Source organism: Bufo bufo, chromosome 5 (assembly GCF_905171765.1).
Source record: "Bufo bufo chromosome 5, aBufBuf1.1, whole genome shotgun sequence".
NCBI lineage: Eukaryota > Metazoa > Chordata > Amphibia > Anura > Bufonidae > Bufo > Bufo bufo.
The window spans coordinates 91,230,474-91,243,227 of NC_053393.1; the positions used below are offsets into that span (position 1 = coordinate 91,230,474).

The window sequence follows — 12,754 nt, forward strand, 5'->3', positions numbered from 1 at the left end:
TTCATATTATTGTAGGGGGAAAAAATTGGTTTGTTTTTTTTTGTCTCAAAAGTAAGTACATTCGTGTGTATCATCTAGGTTTTACGTTCAAATTCTGTGTTGAATTTGATAATTTATCATAGTTTTCTAGCTATATTTTTCTTACACATTTTCGACTTTCCACGGTCATAATTCTCACTACATGCAGCCACCACTAGGGGGAACGTACAGAATATGGGTTGGACTCTATGCAGCATGGTCCTAAACTAAGTGGTGGCTTCAGGACGAATGAAGACATTTTATCCTTTAGCGTCATGGCTCCCTATAGTTAATATGGCCCTTTTTTTTTTCTAAGATTCAGCATCTTTTATGCAGCATGCAATTTTAGGGAATGTACAATGATCTATTCAAACACAAGAATGTTAATCTGGATGATACATTTAGGGAGTAGAGATGTCGCGAACATAAAATTTCCGCAAATGTTCGCGAACGGGCAAACCGCCATAGACTTCAATAGGCAGGCGAATTTTAAAACCCACAGGGACTCTTTCTGGCCACAATAGTGATGGAAAAGTTGTTTCAAGGGGACTAACACCTGGACTGTGGCATGCCGGAGGGGGATCCATGGCAAAACTCCCATGGAAAATTACGTAGTTGACGCAGAGTGTAGTAAGTTGAATTCACAATGTGATTAATATAACCTGTATTAATCGCATTGCGATTACAACTTAGTCAAATTTGTGACACTGCAGCTTCAGAATGAATCTAAGATGGATGCTGTCCAGGAGGTGGAAGGGTCTGGGAGGGAGGGTCTGCTGCTGATTGGCTGGAATGTGTCTGCTGACTGTGAGGTACAGGGTCAAAGTTTGCTCAATGATGATGTATAGGGGGCGGACCGAACATCGCATATGTTCGCCCGCCGCGGCGAACGCGAACAAGCTATGTTCGCCGGGAACTGTTCGCCGGCGAATAGTTCGGGACATCTCTATTAGGGAGTTATATATTTATGTCTTCATATAAAAGCCACTTGTTCAGTGGTAAATAGCATCTTTAGTTGCTCTTTTTTGTGCAAACTCCAACATAATATTTAGCAATATAATATATAAAGCTGTGTGTATGTATGTGTGTATGTATTTCCAATCGCATTTCCAATCACAAAATTTGGCACACAGGTACATCAGGTGTTTGGGAAAGTTTTAAACCAGGTCTCAGTTCTCTAGGACAGTGTTTCCCAACCAGTGTGCCTCCAGCTGTTGCAAAACTACGACTCCCAGCATGCCCGGACAGCCTTTGGCTGTGCGGGCATGCTGGGAGGTGTAGTTTTGCAACAGCTGGAGGCACGCTGGTTGGGAAACACTGCTCTAGGACATACTGTTCCTGAGATATTCCCAAAAAATGCACTAGCCAATAGAAGCTTGGTGACATGACCATTCTCAGCCAATAGAAGCTCGCAGGCCCTTAGTCTTCACATACACACAGTTTTACACCAGGTTTCCATAACAACCTAGCCATTTTTCTTCAGTGCTGTAGGTCAGCCTCATAGGGGCAGGGTGCTTGGATGACATTGTTAAGGAAGCCGAGTGCTGTGGACGTCACAGTTCAGGGGCAGGTAGGGTGGCCATTCAGGCCACCCTCAAAAGACAGATTTAAAAACCCCGCCCCCAGGTCCCTCTAAGCCAAGCCCCCCGACCTGGTTAGTTCACACCCCCGCCCACTCCGCAGCCGACGGGGATTGAAAAAATGAAGGTAAAAATTTACTTCTGTCAACTGCAGGGGTGGGAGGGAGGGTGCAGCCCACGCTCAGACAGCACAGTGCTGCTGTCTGAGAGTGATCTGTTCAAAAGGACATCCCTGTGTCCATACATGCCCTGCGCTGGACGGAGGAGAGGGAGTCTGAAAGCCGGACTGTCCGGCCTAAAACGGTACCTCTGGCCACCCAAGGGTCAGGCTGCTGTGGAGGTCACAGTTAAGGGGACGGTCCGCTATGGAGGTCAGTGTTAAGGGGCAGATTTCTGTAGAGGCCACTGTTTAGGGGATGGGCTGTTGTGGAAATCACTATTCAGGAGATGTCCTTTTGAATAGCTCACTCTCAGACAGCAGCACTGTACCTAGAAGTTGATTTTTAACTTAATTTTTTCAATCCCTGTCGGGTGAGAAGTGGGAGGGGGCGTGGCCTAACTGGATCAGGGGCGTGTCCTTTTGAACAGCTCACTCAAAGACAGCAGCACTGTGCTGTTTGAGTGTGAGCTGCAGGGAGAAAGTCACCCTCCCTCCCACCCCCGCAGCTGACAGAAGTTGATTTTTATCTTCATTTTTTCAATCCCTGTCAGCTGAGGAGTGTGAGGGTGCGTGGCCTAACCAGATCAGGGGCATAGCTTAGTGGGACCTGGGGGCGCGGTTTTAAGTTAGTCTTTTGAGGGTGGACACATTGTGGCAGGGGGCGTGTCTGCAAAAGTGACGCCCCTCTGGGCACCTTACTGGCTCATTTGCATACCAAATTAACTGGATTTTTAGCGAATAAAAACATCTATTGCTGGAACAAAGGCACATCTTGAAATAAGGTACTAAGTGCTATTAGGCCATGGCTTTACATCAATAGCGATTATGCTGGTGACAGATCTCCTTTTAAGCTCACCTACAGCAGTGAAGAAAAATGGCTGGGTTGTTATGGAAACCTGGTGTCAAACTGTGTGTATGTGGAGACTGGAGGACCTGAGAGCTTCTATTGGCTGATAAGGGTCATGTGACCAAGCTTCTATTGGCTAATGCATTTTTTTGGAATATCTCAGGAACGGTACATCCTGGAGAGCTGAGACCGCCTAAAGCCTTCCCGGACACCTGATGTACCTGTGTGCCAAATTTCGTGATTGTAAATGCGACGGTGCGGATTCCTTTAGCGGACATACATACATACACATGCACATACACTCAGCTTTATATATTATATATATATATAATTTTATTATTATATAAAATTATTTTGTAAAACATACCTGAAATCTGAATTCAGTTACTTGTATCTTCAATGTCTGATACATGATTTTCCATCTAAAAAAGCAGAAACATAAAGTGAAAAGATAAGATGAGTCTGGCCACAAAAAAGGTGTTTTTTTTATTTTAACTGTCATATTTTTAATAAAAGTTAATCAGAAAGTTATGTGTACCCCAAAATGGCACCATTAAAAACTACAACTTGTCCCGCAAAAAAAACAAGCTCTCATAAAGCTATATAGATGGAAAAATAAAAAAGCTAAAGCTCTTGGAACGCGGCGATAAAAAAAGGAAGAAAAACGCTTGGTCAGTAAGGCCCAAAACAGGCTGGTCAGGCTAAAGGGTTAAAGGAATAGTAATCTTAGTGCATGTAAACTTTTGACATTGCAGAAAGTAATAAAAATGCCTTAAAACATTTTCTCTCTCATTATTCTGTCATTTGGCAAATAATAATAATTATGGTAATCCTAAGGCTCCATTCAGACATCCGTAGTGCCGGCACCCCCATATAAATGCCTATTAGTGTCCGCAATTGCGGACAAGAATAGGACATGCTCTATTTTTTTCCGGAGCTGCGGACCAGAAGATCGCGGCCGCGCTCCGGAAATGCGGATGCGGCCCTATAGAGAATAATCATTACAAAAACAGGAAAGGTTTATTTTGATTTCATGTCAGATATTGAGAAAAACATGCATATATGTCTTTTTACCGTATTTTTTGGCCCCATAAGACACACTTTTTCCCCCCCAAAAGTGGGGGAAAAGTCCCCCTGCGTCTTATGGGGTAAATGCTGGCAATTTGCATCGCAGTCTGCGATGCTGCAGCATCGCAGACTGCAATGTATTAGTGAGGAGGGAGGAAGGGCTGTAGTAGGCGGGGAGAGCGGTGAGAAGTGCAGGCACTGTACTCTGGCCCCGCCGCTCAGTATGTACTGTTTTATACGTACAGGGAGTGCAGAATTATTAGGCAAGTTGTTTTTTTGAGGATTAATTTTATTATTGAACAACAACCATGTTCTTAATGAACCCAAAAAACTCATTAATATCAAAGCTGAATATTTTTGGAAGTAGTTTTTAGTTTGTTTTTAGTTTTAGCTATTTTAAGGGGATATCTGTGTGTGCAGGTGACTATTACTGTGCATAATTATTAGGCAACTTAACAAAAAACAAATATATACCCATTTCAATTATTTATTTTTACCAGTGAAACCAATATGACATCTCAACATTCACAAATATACATTTCTGACATTCAAAAACAAAACAAAAACAAATCAGTGACCAATATAGCCACCTTTCTTTGCAAGGACACTCAAAAGCCTGCCATCCATGGATTCTGTCAGTGTTTTGATCTGTTCACCATCAACATTGCGTGCAGCAGCAACCACAGCCTCCCAGACACTGTTCAGAGAGGTGTACTGTTTTCCCTCCTTGTAAATCTCACATTTGATGATGGACCACAGGTTCTCAATGGGGTTCAGATCAGGTGAACAAGGAGGCCATGTCATTAGATTTTCTTCTTTTATACCCTTTCTTGCCAGCCACGCTGTGGAGTACTTGGACGCGTGTGATGGAGCATTGTCCTGCATGAAAATCATGTTTTTCTTGAAGGATGCAGACTTCTTCCTGCACCACTGCTTGAAGAAGGTGTCTTCCAGAAACTGGCAGTAGGACTGGGAGTTGAGCTTGACTCCATCCTCAACCCGAAAAGGCCCCACAAGCTCATCTTTGATGATACCAGCCCAAACCAGTACTCCACCTCCACCTTGCTGGCGTCTGAGTCGGACTGGAGCTCTCTGCCCTTTACCAATCCAGCCACGGGCCCATCCATCTGGCCCATCAAGACTCACTCTCATTTCATCAGTCCATAAAACCTTAGAAAAATCAGTCTTGAGATATTTCTTGGCCCAGTCTTGACGTTTCAGCTTGTGTGTCTTGTTCAGTGGTGGTCGTCTTTCAGCCTTTCTTACCTTGGCCATGTCTCTGAGTATTGCACACCTTGTGCTTTTGGGCACTCCAGTGATGTTGCAGCTCTGAAATATGGCCAAACTGGTGGCAAGTGGCATCTTGGCAGCTGCACGCTTGACTTTTCTCAGTTCATGGGCAGTTATTTTGCGCCTTGGTTTTTCCACATGCTTCTTGCGACCCTGTTGACTATTTTGAATGAAACGCTTGATTGTTCGATGATCACGCTTCAGAAGCTTTGCAATTTTAAGAGTGCTGCATCCCTCTGCAAGATATCTCACTATTTTTGACTTTTCTGAGCCTGTCAAGTCCTTCTTTTGACCCATTTTGCCAAAGGAAAGGAAGTTGCCTAATAATTATGCACACCTAATATAGGGTGTTGATGTCATTAGACCACACCCCTTCTCATTACAGAGATGCACATCACCTAATATGCTTAATTGGTAGTAGGCTTTCGAGCCTATACAGCTTGGAGTAAGACAACATGCATAAAGAGGATGATGTGGTCAAAATACTCATTTGCCTAATAATTCTGCACGCAGTGTAGTGTTAATCATCATATCTAAACTGAGTAATTATGCGCTCCCCCTTCTCCCCATGTGTACTGTACTTAACGGTACACATGTCACGCTCCTGTAGTAAGCACTAGCAGCTAGCAGGCAGGCCAGGCAGCCGTAACTCACGGAGGTCACGTGCCTGCTCCGCCTACTTTATGAATGAAGTGAGTTACGGCCGTCCGCCCGGCCTGCCTGCTAGCTGCTAGTGCTTACTACAGGAGCGTGACATGTGTACTGGTAAGTACAGTACACATGGGGAGCAGGGGGAGCGCATCATTACTCAGTTTAGATATGATGATTAACACTACGTATAAAACAGTACATACTGAGCGGCGGGCCAGAGTACAGTGCCTGCACTGCCCGCCGCTCTCCCCGCCTTATCCAGCCTCTCTCTACGAATCTGTGGATGGGATAATGTTTGGGGGGGGGTCTGTGGATGGCATTATGATGGGGGGATCTGTGTATGTGACTGTTATGGGGGGGATCTGTGTATGACACATATAGCAGTGTCATCCACAGATCCACCACCCCATAACAGTGCCATCCACAGATCCCCCCATCATAATGCCATCCACAGATCCCCCCCACCATCATAATGCCATCCACAGATCCCCCCCACCATCATAATGCCATCCACAGACCCCCCCATCATAATGCCATCCACAGCTCCCCCCCATAACAGTGCCTTCCACAAATCCCCTACCCCATAACAGTGCATCATCCACAAATCCCCCATAATAGTGTCATGCACAGACCGCCATTAGTTCAAACCCACCAAAAGCACACCTTTTGGTTAAAATATTTTTTTTCCCTTATTTTCCTCCTCAAAAACCTAGGTGCGTCTTATGGTCCGGTGCGTCTTATAGGGCGAAAAATACGGTATATAGTGTACAGTGCCTTGCAAAAGTATTCACCCCCCTTGACTTTTTCATGTTTTGTTATGATACAGCCTTAAATTCAATGTTTTGTTAATCAGAATTTTATGTGATGGATCAGAACATAATAATCTAATTTGGTGAAGTGAAATGAGAAAAATATATACATAAAACTATTGTTTAGAAATAGAAAACAGAAAATTGGCATGTGCGTATGTATTCATCCCCTTTGTTAGGAAGCCCATAAAAAGCTCTGGTGCAAAAAATTACCTTCAGAAGTCGCATAATTAGTGAAATGATGTCTACCTATGTGCAATCTAAGTGTCACATGATCTGTCAGATCTCAATCCAATAGAAAATATGTGGTCAGACTTAAAGATTGCTGTTCTCAAGCACAAACCATCCAACTTGAAGGAGCTGGAGCAGTTTTGCAAGGAGGAATGGGCAAAAATCCCAGTGGTAGGATGTGGCAAGCTCATAGAGACTTATCCAAAGCGACTTGGAGCTGTGATTGCTGCAAAAGGTGGCTCTACAAAGTATTGACTTTAGGGGGTGAATAGTTATGCACATTGACTTTTTCTGTTATTTTGTCCTATTTGTTGTTTGCTTCACAATAAAAAAGAAACAAACATCTTCAAAGTTGTGGGCATGTTCTGTAAATTAAATGATGCAAATCCTCAAACAATCCATGTTAATACTTTTGCAAGGCACTGTATGTAAACTTCTGGTTTAAACTGTATATATCTCCTCAGTTCCTCTGGCTCTATAAAATGGTATCCTGCAGATCACACTGCATTTTGTGGTGACAGGTTCTCTTTAAGTACATTTTTACACAAGACACTGTACAGTAATGTGATAGAGGAGAAACAATTTTTTCACTGTAACTTTGATAAAAACCTTTAGTTCCAGTCACAACCATGTGAAGGCAGGTAAAGCTATAATACAGGGTGTAACCTAAGATCACTACAAAATAAGTCATGTAATGTATGTACAAAGTTACTATAATTCTGTAGAATGATAGGCACACCTCTTACTGGAAAAGTAGATGCATATGACAGGATATTATTCCAAAATTGTATTACAAAAATAAAATAAAATAAAAAATATATATACAGAAAATACAAAAAATATACACTGCTCAAAAAAATAAAGGGAACACTTAAACAACACAATGTAACTCCAAGTCAATCACACTTCTGTGAAATCAAACTGTCCACTTAGGAAGCAACACTGAGTGACAATCAATTTCACATGCTGTTGTGCAAATGAGATAGACAACAGGTGGAAATTATAGGCAATTAGCAAGACACGCCCAATAAAGGAGTGGTTCTGCAGGTGGTGAACACAGGACCACTTCTCAGTTCCTATGCTTCCTGGCTGATGTTTTGGTCACTTTTGAATGCTGGCGGTGCTTTCACTCTAGTGGTAGCATGAGACAGAGTCTACAACCCACACAAGTGGCTCAGGTAGTGCAGCTTATCCAGGATGGCACATCAATGCGAGCTTTGGCAAGAAGGTTTGCTGTGTCTGTCAGTGTAGTGTCCAGAGCAGGCGCTACCAGGAGACAGGCCAGTACATCAGGAGACGTGGAGAAGGCCGTAGGAGGGCAACAAACCAGCAGCAGGACCGCTACCTCCACCTTTGTGCAAGGAGGAACAGGAGGAGCACTGCCAGAGCCCTGCAAAATGACCTCCAGCAGGCCACAAATGTGCATGTGTCTGCTCAAACGGTCAGAAACAGACTCCATGAGGGTGATATGAGGGCCCGACGTCCACAGGTGGGGGTTGTGCTTACAGCCCAACACCGTGCAGGACGTTTGGCATTTGCCAGAGAACACCAAGATTGGCAACGGCCACTGGCGCCCTGTGCTCTTCACAGTTGAAAGCAGGTTCACACTGAGCAAATGTGACAGACTTGACAGAGTCTGGAGATGCCGTGGAGAACGTTCTGCTGCCTGCAACATCCTCCAGCATGACCGGTTTGGCATTGGGTCAGTAATGGTGTGGGGTGGCATTTCTTTGGAGGGCCGCACAGCCCTCCATGTGCTCGCCAGAGGTAGCCTGACTGCCATTAGGTACCGAGATGAGATCCTCAGACCCCTTGTGAGACCATATGCTGGTGCGGTTGGCCCTGGGTTCCTCCTAATGCAAGACAATGCTAGACCTCATGTGGCTGGAGTGTGTCAGCAGTTCCTGCAAGACAAAGGCATTGATGCTATGGACTGGCCCGCCCGTTCCCCAGACCTGAATCCAATTGAGCACATCTGGGACATCATGTCTCGCTCTATCCACCAACGTCACGTTGCACCACAGACTGTCCAGGAGTTGGCAGATGCTTTAGTCCAGGTCTGGGAGGAGATCCCTCAGGAGACCGTCCGCCACCTCATCAGGAGCATGCACAGGCATTGTAGGGAGGTCATACAGGCACGTGGAGGCCAGACACACTACTGAGCCTCATTTTGACTTGTTTTAAGGACATTACATCAAAGTTGGATCAGCCTGTAGTGTGTTTTTCCACTTTAATTTTGAGTGTGACTCCAAATCCAGACCTCCATGGGTTGAAAAATTTGATTTCCATTTTTTTTATTTTTGTGTGATTTTGTTGTCCGCACATTCAACTATGTAAAGAACAAAGTATTTCAGAAGAATATTTAATTAATTCAGATCTAGGATGTGTTATTTTTGTGTTCCCTTTATTTTTTTGAGCAGTGTATAATTGCACTACTCCTTGTACTTATAGTTCATATACTTGTATTGCAAATAGGGCCCTGATTCAGTACATTTTTTTCATCATCATGATAGCATTCAATAAAAATACAAAAATGTATTAATTCATAAAGGAAATATATAAAAAGTTATCGATTCTAAGATTAAAAAATATTAAATTCATAAACCAAATTAAGATATTCTATTTACCACCTCATTTTAAGTCCATTGATGTTGTTGGATATTTATATGATGTTGCTATTAGTAATATCTTCAGTTCCTTTGTTATGGGAATGAGACCCTGAAGTAATTACTTATTTGTGATCCTTTGTTTCCGGTGACTGTTAGAGCTCAGAAGCAAAAGAATTCCTCCAATGACCTTTCCACATTAAGATGGTTTTTGCATGCAAATATACATTTAAAATATGCCAGACGCGTTTCGAGGTGACACACTTCTTCCTCATTGACTATGTAGTTTGAAAAAACAACATGGCCACTGAGGAAGGAGTGTGTCACTTTGAAACACATCCGGCATATTTTACATTTTTAAGTATATGAACTATATATGAACTATAAGTACAAGGAGTAGTGCAATTATATATTTTTTGTATTTTCTGTATATATATACAGTACAGACCAAAAGTTTGGACACACCTTCTCATTCAAAGAGTTTTCTTTATTTTCATGACTATGAAGGCATCAAAACTATGAATTAACACATGTTGAATTATATACATAACAAACAAGTGTGAAACAACTGAAAATATGTCATATTCTAGGTTTTTCAAAGTAGCCACCTTTTGCTTTGATTACTGCTTTGCACTATCAGCTGTGTATCCACCTGACTTCTCCTCAACGCAACTGATGGTCCCAACCCCATTTATAAGGCAAGAAATCCCACTTATTAAACCTGACAGGGCACACCTGTGAAGTGAAAACCATTTCAGGGGACTACCTCTTGAAGCTCATCAAGAGAATGCCAAGAGTGCGCAAAGCAGTAATCAAAGCAAAAGGTGGCTACTTTGAAGAACCTAGAATATGACATATTTTCAGTTGTTTCACACTTGTTTGTTATGTATATAATTCCACATGTGTTAATTCATAGTTTTGATGCCTTCAGTGTGAATCTACAATTTTCATAGTCATGAAAATAAAGAAAACTCTTTGAATGAGAAGGTGTGTCCAAACTTTTGGTCTGTACTTTATATATATATATATATATATATATATATTTATTTTTTTGTAATTATATTTTGGAATAATATCTTGTTATATGAATCTACTTTTCCAGTAAGAGGTGTGTCTATCATTCTACAGAATTATAGGATCTTATTAGTATTTGTTTGGGTGTGCCAGTGGACAGTGCTCCCTCTTTTTTATCCATAGAGTGTGTATTCATGTACAAAGTTACTCAACTTTTTCTATAAATATAGTTACCTATGTATATTATTCTGTAAAATGGTATTATAAAATGGGCAAACCCTCAAATGGGTTGTCCAAAATCACAAGAAATGGCAAGCAATAAAATATAAAAGAATATAAAAAAACAAAATTGACTAATGCTTATTTGTTTGATCACCCATCCTTCCCCTCTAGTCTTTGTTTACTTGGCAGCAGCAATTACATGTCCATATACCCATGTGACCACTGCAACCAATCACTTGTCACAGCAATCTCCTGCTGTACTCCTCTGAGGCAAGTGATTGGTTGCAGTGGTCTAGTGGGTAGCTGGGCATTGCTGCTGGCAAGTAAACAAAGATCAGTGGGGAGCGCCGATATGGTGGTGCTGGAGCGGCAGAAACTAAGAGGGAGTATTGGTTGCTGTTGCTTTTTTGGTTTTGATTTTTGGCATATCTGCAGAATAGGTGCAGGTTATTTATGGACTACCCCTTTAATGTTCTATTATATTATATATCCAAGTGATATTGTAATTGTCTTCCTCACATCTCATATACAAAACAATGACACAATCACACAAAAGTCCAATTAATAAGGGGAAAACCATTAAAGAGGAATAAGTGATAAGTATCAGATCGGTGGGGTTCTGACCTCTTGGCCCTTTGTCGATCACCAAAATGGGGGAGCATGTTCTCCCACTTGAATGGAGTGACAGACATGCATGCTCCATTCAAGTTTATGGGATTGCCGAGGATAAGGGCTATTCACACATCCGCAAAATGGTTCCGCCTTTCCACAATTTTGTGGAACAGGCGCGGACCCATTTATTTTTAATACTGTGCTGTCCGCATCCGCATTTGCGGATCCACACTTCCATTCCGCAAAAAAATAGAACATGTCCTATTCTTGTCCGCAATTTTCTATGAGAGTGCCGGCGATGTGCGGTCCGTAAAATGCGGAACGCACATTGCCAGTGTCCGTGTTTTGCGGATCCGCAAAACACAACGGACGTGTGAATGGACCCTAACCGAACACTTGTATGCAACTATCTCTGGCAGTCACATTCATGTGTGTCTGCTGCTCCATTCTAATGGGGGATCACGGGCCCCTCTTCTAGTGATCGGTGGGAGCCCAAGCAGTTGGACCCCTGCCGATCAGACCCTTGTCCTCTATCCTGCGGATAGGGGACAAGTTAATATCATGGTACAACCCCTTTAAGGGTACAGACCAAATTTTCACCACTAATTGACTTTTGTGAATTTTTTTAGTTTTCTTTTTTGTTCTTTTTTTTCAACTGTAGCAAAATAGACATATTACAGGGAATGGGAGTCACTGCCAATAAGTTATACCAAATCATTGCTTCCATCTTCATCAAAATCTTCTTCTATTCCATCTGTCATCTCTTCACCATCTGCATCCTGTCCTCCTTCAACATGCTCTTCAATGGAATTTTCAGCAGTCTCCGACTTACATTCTTCTGGAGCCAAATCTGCTTGATCATCTAAATTCTTTTTTGGACCTAGAATACAAGAACATCATTCCTTTAGTTTTTTTTTTTTTTACAATTAATAGATCTTTGCCTATGGGTTTTAGGGGTTTATATTAATTATTTGGTGAAAAAAAAAAAATACATCAAATTATAGCAAATAAAATGACTGAAAATGACATTTGGCCTTTGGTCCATTTGTCATCTTTCACAAATGAATCATTATACGGAGCATCCCGCTTGCCCATTATTGCCAAATACTGTAATTAGTCCACCAAAATTATGGGTAGCTATATAAAAAATCCTTGGCAATCAGTATTTCCAAGAAACTATTTCACAACTAGTATAACATGTGCAGGATAATAAACCTCTGAAACTCCTTTTGCTTCAGCCGTTTCCCTATCTTGGCACAAATACAACGTGCAGCTGCCAGAGTGTAAAATCTGCTTGTCTGACATAAGTAGGCGAAACAAGTTGATATTAAATGGGAAGCATAAATATTCTGCATGCTGAACACAAGCTTGGCTTTTATAAATACGGTCAATGGCTTAAGTTTTTTTTTTCTCCAGAAAAACAACCCTTCTTTCCTTATATCTCATCATTTTGAGTAGTCACTTCTCCAGGGTTTAAAGGAATCTAATAACGCTATTGAAGCGTTATCTGCAGTAATATACTGCAGGGAAGGAGTCCAGAGTACTATTTTATATTTTTCTACTGCCCTCTTCCCATTCTCTATTGTCAACACTCAAAGCTGCGCTGAAATGATTTGTTGAGACTGCTGTGCATGCGCACAAAAGTC

At 42.0% G+C, this 12,754-nt stretch overlaps 1 protein-coding gene across 2 annotated transcripts in view; it reads right to left on the reverse strand.

Moving 5' to 3' along the window:
- Window positions 1-12,754, reverse strand: part of RALYL (RALY RNA binding protein like) — a 711,743-nt gene that overhangs the window by 1,934 nt on the left and 697,055 nt on the right. For both annotated transcript variants that reach the window (XM_040433240.1, XM_040433241.1), the window contains 2 exons: window positions 11,819-11,988; window positions 2,973-3,027 (listed from right to left, as the gene is read on the reverse strand). In XM_040433240.1, the coding sequence (XP_040289174.1) occupies window positions 2,986-3,027; window positions 11,819-11,988 (212 nt within the window). In that variant the 3' untranslated portion in view covers window positions 2,973-2,985. The remainder of the gene's footprint in view (window positions 1-2,972; window positions 3,028-11,818; window positions 11,989-12,754) is intronic.